Source organism: Zootoca vivipara, unplaced genomic scaffold, assembly GCF_965207765.1.
Source record: "Zootoca vivipara unplaced genomic scaffold, rZooViv2.hap1.1 HAP1_SCAFFOLD_57, whole genome shotgun sequence".
NCBI classification, from domain to species: Eukaryota; Metazoa; Chordata; class Lepidosauria; order Squamata; family Lacertidae; genus Zootoca; species Zootoca vivipara.
Genome location: NW_028291099.1, coordinates 23,895 through 32,199, shown reverse-complemented (window position 1 = coordinate 32,199; position 8,305 = coordinate 23,895). Strand labels below are relative to the sequence as shown.

The 8,305-nt window shown below is 55.5% G+C and overlaps 1 protein-coding gene across 1 annotated transcript; it reads left to right on the top strand.

Moving 5' to 3' along the window:
- The first annotated feature begins 27 nt into the window (after window positions 1-27).
- Window positions 28-6,617, top strand: LOC148683025 (mitogen-activated protein kinase kinase kinase 10-like). The gene is made up of 7 exons (XM_088660226.1): window positions 28-57; window positions 2,250-2,490; window positions 3,243-3,365; window positions 4,371-4,509; window positions 4,888-5,000; window positions 5,173-5,718; window positions 6,243-6,617. The coding sequence occupies exons 1-7, from the start codon at window positions 28-30 to the stop codon at window positions 6,608-6,610; spliced, it is 1,560 nt and encodes a 519-aa protein (XP_088516352.1). The 3' UTR covers window positions 6,611-6,617.
- The last annotated feature ends 1,688 nt before the right edge of the window (window positions 6,618-8,305 follow it).

The following is an 8,305-nucleotide window of genomic DNA, read 5'->3' as shown; positions in this document are numbered from 1 at the left end:
CAGGACTGGAAGGTGGAGATTGCTGACATGTTCTACGACCTGCGCGCCAAGGAGAAAGTGAGTCGGCGTCTCGGGGCTCTGCATCTCTCGGGGCTGAGCCCCACTTGCCTTTCCTCTCTGCTTTAGAGCTCCGGGTCCGAGTTCCTTTTATTTACTCCTTTTCTGCCCCAGAGCTTTCTCTGTGGAAATCCAGGGCAGATCTACACTTGTGGTTTTTAACGCTAAGGAAGGGTTTTGATAACGTACCGTAGATGAACACCTGTCATCCTACTTTAAGGCATTCTTAAAATGTGGCGCTGCAGAGCAACCGGCAGTAGGAAGGCGGAATTTTGATGAAAGGAACCAAGGTAAAAAAACGCTTTCCTTTCCAAGTATGCCCTGTGACACTTTTGGAACAACAGATCTAATACCGTTCTTATAACGTTAAACAGATCGGTGTAGATCCAGCCCCGCTCTGTACTGCTGAATCGGAGCCAACGTCAGTAGGCAGGAAACCCCAGTTGCTGTTTGGTGTGCTTCTGTTTTAAAGAGCGAAGGAAAGGATGCTCAGACATGGAGCTATAAAATGCCTGGGAAGAGCAGGACAGCAGCTAAGTGGGGACAAGCCCTTAGAGTTTGCACTGAGAGCAAGAGCCGTGGTGTGTTGGATGAAATTTGCATCTGTGCATATGAATTGATAAATGGGGGTCGAGAGTGTGAGACAGCAGCCTTGCCCCCTGGCCAAGAAAAGCACAGTCCTGCTAAGTATCTCCCCTCCTTTTTATTTCTGGGCCTTGGCGGGAGATCTGGTTGCTTAGTTTAAACTATGGAACTCCCACTGGCAGCAGTGATGGCCACCAACCTAGATGGGCTTAGAAGAGGACAGATTCATGCTTCCGAATGCCACTTGCTGGAAACTGGAAGAAGGGAGAGGACTGTTGTGCTTAGATCCTGCTTGTGGGTTTTGCTTTGGGGCAGCTGGCTGGCCAATGTGAGAACAGGATGCTAGCCTGATCCAACAGCCTCTTCTTGTTTTCCATGGAACCTCCAGATCCAGAAGCAGTCTATCCTAATTCCTAGCTTTTTAGAGGCATTTGGCCACTGTGAAAACAGGAGGCTGGACTAGATTTTTTGGGGGGGGGACAGGGGGCAGGTGGATATGGAGGACTCCCTGGTCCTGAATGGGGTAACTGTGGCTCTGAAGGACCAGGGGTGCAGCCTGGGAGTCATTTTGGACTCACAGCTGTCCATAGAGGTGCAGGTCAATTCTGTGTCCAGCGCAGCTGTCTACCAGCGCTATCTGGTACGCCGGCTGAGACCCTACCTACCCGTGGACTGTCTTGCCCGAGTGGTGCATGCCGTGGTTATCTCCTGCTTGGACTACTGCAATGCGTTCTATGTGGGGCTACTTTGAAGGTGACTCGGAAACTACAACTAATCCAGAATGCGGCAGCTAGACTGGTAACTGGGAGTGGCTGCCGAGACCACATAACACCGGTTCTGAAAGACCTACATTGGCTCCCAGTACGTTTCTGGGCACAATTAAAAATGTTGGTGCTGGCCTTTAAAGCCCTAAATGGCCTCAGCCCAGTATACCTGAAGGAGCGTCTCCACCCCATTGTTCAGCCAGGACACTGAGGTCCAGCTCCGAAGGCCTTCTGGCGGTTTCCTCCCTGCAAGAAGCGAAGTTACAGGGAACCAGGCAGAGGGCCTTCTTGGTAGTGGCGCCCACCCTGTGGAATGCCCTCCCACCAGATGTCAAAGAAATAAACAACTATCTGACTTCAGGCACCTGAGGGCAGCCCTGTTTAGGGAAGCTTTTAATATTTGATGAATTATTGTATTTTTATATTTTGCTGGAAGCCGCCCAGAGTGGCTGGGGAAACCCAGCCAGCTGGGCGGGGTATAAATAATTTTTTTTTGTTGTTGTTGGGCCATTGGCCTGATCCAGCAGTCAGGCTGTTCTTATGGAGCCTCCAGGTACTGAGGCAGTCTGTCTAGAGATTCTTGGGTTCTTTGGGGCATTTGACCATTGTGAGAACAGGAGGCTGGACCCTTTGGCAGCTGACCCAACCTGCTCTGCTCACGTTCTTAGGCTGCCAGTCAACACTGGCAGACGCGTGCTTACTTTGCACATGCTCAGAGGGACGCCTCAGGGCTCAGCCTGCCTTGCACTCGTGAGCAGGTCCTGAAGCTGAGCCGTGGCAGGTGGGTGGCCAGTCAGTCGAGTGGCGCTGGGATCCCATCGCCTGCTGTCTCCTTTGCCCCAGGAGCTGTGTAGCCGGGAGGAGGAGCTCCTTCGGGCGGCTGAGGAGCAGAAGACTCAGGAGGCCGAGCTGCGCAGGCGAGAGCAGGAGCTGGCCGAGCGGGAGATCGACATCGTGGAGCGGGAGCTGAACCTCATCATGATGCAGATGGGCCAGGAGAAGCCCCGCGTCAAGAAGAGGAAGGGCCACTTTCGATGCGCCCGCCTCAAGCTGCGAGACGGGAACCACATCAGCCTCCCTTCAGGTACGGGCCGGCAGCAGAGCGCTGGCTTGGCAGGCCAAAAAGCCTGGAGGGTGGAGGGGAGGAAGGCCAGTCCAAAAGGGTTGCTTGCAGCACCACAACTTTGGAACTCCCTGCCGATTGACATCAGGCAGTCTCCTTCGCTGGACTCATTTCAGCGCCTGCTGGATTCATTTTTGTTTACACAAGCCCAGGCAGGTGTTTTAAGAAGTTGAATCGAGTTCTAATCTGCATTTTGTCTATTGCTATTTTCATTTCCAAAAGTTTTAAGTTAGTGGGTGGTGGTTTTTGTTTTGTTTTGTTTTGGTAAAGTGTCTATTTATTTCATTTTAAAATGTACTACCTGCACTTCCAGGAAACAATTAAAGTCGATTTTCTTTTGACAAGCTGGGTGAAAGATTCTCTGCCTTAGACGTTCCTTTTATATTATTTTTAAACCTGTCTTTTCCATCCAGTCGCCGAAGCCATTTTTAGCTGTTTTTAATAGCATGTTTGTAAAATCGCCTTGGGACTACTGTAAACGGCGATTCATAAATTCAGTCACAAAAGAGCTCTGGCTGGCAAAAGGCAAGTCTGGAGAGTCTCCAAAGCTCTCTTAATCCTTGCCCATCCCATCCCTTGGTCTCCTAGAATCGCAGGTTTGTAGAATTAAGGACACCTGGTGAGAAGCAGGAGGGCCATGATCCAGCCTTGAGGGTGGGTGGAGGGGCAGGCCAGGGACTGACGCCTTCTCTGTCTCCTTCCTCCCCATCTAGGCTTTGAGCACAAGATCACGGTCCAGGCCTCTCCCACCCTCGACCGGCGGAAAGGCCTGGGGGCCAACGGGGCCAGTCCCCCCGCAAGCCCCATCAGCATTCCACGGCTGCGGGCCATCCGCCGTAAGTGTTTCCGCACAGAACTGTAAAACTATAGAGTTGGAAGGGGCCACCAAGGGCCATCTAGTCCAACCCCCTGCAATGCAGGAATCCCAACTAGATCATCCATGACAGGTGCCCCCCCCCCAGCCTCTGCTTAGAAACTGCCAAGGAAAGAGAATCTGCCACCTTCCAGCTCTTACTGTCAGAAAGTTCTTCCTGGTGTTTAGTTGGAATCTCCTTTCTTGTAACTTGAAGCCATGGGTTCGAGTCCTACCCCCCAGAGCAGGAGAAAACAAGCTTGCCCCACCTTCCATGGGACAGCCCTTGAGATATTTGAAGGTGGCCATCATATCTCCTTCTAGTCCCCTCTTTGCCTGGCTAAGCTTCTTGGGTGGCCATCGCCCCCCCCCCCAAGGTTGGTTGGAGGCTGGTGTTTTTCGGAGGCCTAGCGAGGCATGTACGCCGCCCCCCGCCAGTCTTGCAAAGGATGCATCTCTTGGCTTGCAGGCTGAGGTTTCTGCTGTTCCCCCTTCCTGGATATTCTGAGCACCCAAGATCCCACTGGGCAAAAGGGGAATTCGGTGGCTCAGTTTCATTTTTCTATTTTCTAAGATGTTTTGTGGCCTTGTGGCTGCAGATACCTATTTTTATGAATCACACCCCACCCTGCCAAGGCCAACTCACACCATAAAATCGTGGAAAACGTCACCCTAATGTAGTGCCATCAAAACAACCGCAGGACTCGCTGTGCTCTTGGCCCCAGCAAAAAGCCCAAATTCAAGCGTTCGAGAGCCACCGGGTAGTTTCCCCCCAGTGTCCTCCAGGCTGCCCAGACAGGCCAGATCTGGCGGGGTTTCTCATGGAAGAGCAATAGTGAGGTACGAAGGGCCACACTCTAAAATTGGCCACGTCAAACCTGGGACGGGACGGGGGGGGCGCGGACGGATGCAGTTGAAACCAGAGGAAGGCGTGCCTGATCTCTCCCCCCCCTTCCTGCTCTCTCCCTCCTCCTCTCTGGTGTTGCAGTGACCCCCCTGGATGGGACCGGGACGTGGGGGCGCAGCAGCTTGGTGAAGAAGGAGGAACTAGTGGGGAGCAAGAAGAAAGGCAGGACGTGGGGGCCCAGCTCCACCCTCCATAAGGAGAGGCTGGGAGGGGAGGACAGGTAAGCAAAGCGAGGGGGGGCATGTTGGCTGTGGGAGGGGAAGGGTTAAGGGGGAGGGGGTTCCAGCCCCCCTCATAGGATGAGTGAAAGAGGGCCTTGCGAGGGAGGAGGAAATCGCAGGGTGGTAGCTTTGGAAGGGACCCCCCACGGTCATCTAGCCCAACCCTCCGCAAGGCAGGAATCGCAGCTAAAGAATCGCAGAATTGTTGAGTCCCGCAGGTTCAGCTATCGCAGCCCCTGCGAAGGAGGTGGCTTCCGGTGTTGGAAGTGGGGTGGGGGCCAACAAGGCAGCTGCAGACCTGAAGCGGCTGGAGGGTGGGGCAGAGAGCAGGGAGTTCACCCTTCCTCTCCATCCTCATCTCACCTGCCGACTCGCAGGTTGAAGTCCCTGGCAGAGGGGAGCAAGCAGTGGTCATCCAGCGCCCCCAACCTGGGCAAGTCCCCCAAGCACGCCCCCCTGGCGGTGGGCTTTGCCAGCCTCACAGAGATGGGTAAGTGTGTCGTCCTTCCCTCTGAGGAAGAAGCAGAGGGGATGGGGGCTGCCCTTTGCGGGGGCCAGTCGGGTGGGGATGTGGGAAGCAGCAGGAGGGCAAAATTGGGGAAGGGGCTTTGGTGTCTACCCCCTCCTCTGACCTGACCTGACCTGCCTTTCTCCCTATGCAGAGGAGTTTGCAGAGCAGGAAGTGGGCAGCAGCAGCCCCTGCTCCCCCTACCTGCCCCTCTCGCCGCCCCCAGGGGCCGAAGGCGCCACCAGCCTGTCACTGGAGGGTCCCAAGCGGGGGGCGCCCCCCTGCCACCGCCGCAGTGAACTGATCCTGCTGGGCTGTGCCTCCATCTTGGCCTCCATCGCTCTTGGGGGCGACCTGGCCGAGCTGGCGGGGGATGGGGCGGCCGGGGGCGGTCTGTCGGGCCCCCCCAGCTCCACCACGCTCCTGTCCCTCTCCTCGCTCTCCGACTGCAACTCCACCAAGTCCCTGATACCCTCGGACAGCGACGAAGCCCCTGCCTGCGGGCCCCCCGAGAGCCCCCCACCCAGGGCCCCCCGCCACAACCCCCTTGTGGATGTCACGGTGGAGAGCTTCAAGAAGGACCCCCGCCAGTCGCTCACCCCCACCCACGTCAGCGCCACGAGGGCCGTCAGCCGTGGGCACCGCCGGACGCCCTCAGACGGGGCCATCCGTCAGGGGCCACCGGGGCCCGACTGCCGGGGTGAGTGTTGGGGTGGCCGGCTTGATCGGAATGGGGAGGGGGGCTTCTCTCCTGGGCCCTGGAGCAGGAGAACCGCCAAGGGTTGTGCTGAGCACCTGTCAGTCTTCCTGGGGGAGTGAATGGGCGCAGGCCAGGAGAAGAGCTGAGGTGGGAGGGGCTCCCAAAATGGTCCAGAGCCCTAGGCATGGCTAGGCTGGGGGTGGGAAGAGCCTGTTTCGCCTCCTTCTGCAAAATTAGTGTTTTGGTTTTTTTGGGAGACCTGCATGAAGTTATCATAGAATTACAGACTTGGGAGGGAATGCAGGAATCACAGCAAACACATCCGACCTCGTTTAAAAACCTCAGGGCAGGTGCAGTATGGTCAAAGGTTGGCCACTTAAGGTGGGAAAGGATAAATATCTGCAGCAAATGTTTCCCCAACATTTTGTATATTTTGGGGTGGTGGTGGCAGGACCCCACAGAATGCAGGACAGATCCAGCACCCTCTCCTGCCCGCCCTGCTGATTCTCCTTTCCCCTCCGCAGGCTCACAAGAAGCGCCGCCCTTCCCTCGCCTGCCGGAGCCCCCCTCACTCGTCCCAGCCCACCGCAAGGCCACAGAGCACCTCGCCCCCAACACCACCCTGTCGCCGGTGGAGCGCCCCCGGACCCTGGCCTTTGCCCCCCGGCCGCGCCCAGCTCCAGGGCGCCACCGCATCGACCCCTGGAAGCTCGTCTCCTTTGTCCGGACGCAGGGGGGGCCCTCCTCTTCCTTGCCGGGTGAGCCCACCAAGGGAGCCCGGCAGACCCTTCTTGACATGGACATGGAGGGGCAGAACCGGGACAGCACCGTCCCCCTATGTGGGGGTCAGGCCTCCTGCTGCGGCGGACTGGAGGGAGACATCTCCCACTGATGTGGCACCCCTCTCCGACCGGACCCACCCACACCCAATGTGTCCAATTTCCAAAATGCAACAGCCCAGCCAGTTGGGGGCGCTGGGCTGATGTTCTGCCCCACAGATGTGTGTCTGTGTGCGTGAGAGAGAGAGAGCATGAGAGAGCAGGTGGATCTCCCGAGTCGTATCCGATCCAAGCACCTCTTGTGATTCCACTCGTTACGTTGCTTTTCTTTTTTTAAGAAAAAGCTGTGTGTCAGAGAAGTAAGATGTTTGCCTGTCTTTTCTTTGCCGCTCGGCAGAATTCCGCCAGGATCCTGCATCCTTCAGGAGGGGCCTTAAGGGTGCAGGCCCATTCCCATTGTCCTGGTTTGTTTGCGTCCCTTACATCTCCATCCTGCCTTTCCTCAGAATATCATAGAGGGCCATCTAGTCCAACCCCCTGCAATGAAGGAATCGCAATGAAAGAATCCTTGGAGGGCAGCCATCCAACATCCGCTTAGAAACCTCCAGTGAAGGGAGAGAGCCTGCCACCTTCTTCCAATGGAGTCCTTTCCACTGTTCCTGATGTTCAGTCGGAATCTCCTCTCTTTTAACTTGAAGCCACGGGTTCGAGTCCTACCCTCCAGAGCAGGAGACAGCCCTTGAGATATTTGAAGATGGCGATAGTATCTCCTCTTCTCCAGGCTAAATGGACCCAACTCTTTCAGCTGCTCCTCATAAGGCTTGGTCTCCAGACCCTTGGTCATCTTGGTCATTGAAACAGGAGCTCAGGGTGGCAAACATACATAGCTTTCTCCCCTAAACATACACACACACACACACACACACACACACACACACACATTTTAACCTCCTGGCAACCCTGTTAAATAGGTTAGGCATCCAGGGAGCTGCACAGAGACTGGAATTTGAGTTTTCTTAGCCCAGGCCTCCAACCGCTCAACCACACTGCCCCGTACTCTGTTAGAGCTGATAGGGGTTATACAAACACACACCAGGGACATCTCCTCCTCCGCTCTCTGCCCTTGACACAGACACAGCACAGGATGCTGTTTTAAAGCCACGAGGGAAGGATTTCTTTGCTGTTGTGAAAAAACAGGAAGTCCCCCCCCACCCAGTCACTTCCGCCTCAGATACCTCTGTGGCTCCCCCACCCCACCCTGTTTCTAATTGCCCTTGGGCCTGGGTTCGAGGGCAAGAAAGGGCTTCATCTGATCCAGGGCCTGTTTTCGAGAGGCAGCACAAAGGAATGCCATAAGATGAAACTTTGGCTTTTTGTTAAGAGGAAAAGGTGAATGAGAGGAGACAGGATAGAAAGTTGTAAAATGGCTTGGAGACAGTGGATGGAGAAAGGTTTTCCTCTCACGTGGAACTCGTGGGCATCCAATGAATGCTGGAAGATTCAGGATGGATAAAAGGAAGCACTTCTTTATGCAGCACATAGTTAAACTGTGGAACTCCCTCCCACAGGAGGCAGGGGTGGTCGCTAGCTTGGGTGGGTTTCAGAGAAGATTGCAGAAATTCATGGAGGAGGAGAGGGCTCTCAATAGCTACTCGCCACAATGGCTTCACTCTGCCACCACAGTGATGCTTCCGAACAATACCAGTTGCTGGAAACTTACAGGGAGGGGAGAGCAATTCTTGCACTTGGCTCCTGCTTCCGGACTTCCCACTGTGAGAAGAGGATGCTGGACTCGAGGGGCCATTGGG

What these genes read in the sequence shown, in the direction of transcription:
- LOC148683025 (XM_088660226.1), top strand. Translation starts at nt 28, where the DNA reads ATGTTCTACGACCTGCGCGCCAAGGAGAAA. An exon ending in CCACATCAGCCTCCCTTCAG is followed by an intron (nt 2,491 to 3,242) that starts GTACGGGCCGGC and finishes CTCCCCATCTAG; the next exon opens with GCTTTGAGCACAAGATCACG. An exon ending in ACGGCTGCGGGCCATCCGCC is followed by an intron (nt 3,366 to 4,370) that starts GTAAGTGTTTCC and finishes CTGGTGTTGCAG; the next exon opens with TGACCCCCCTGGATGGGACC.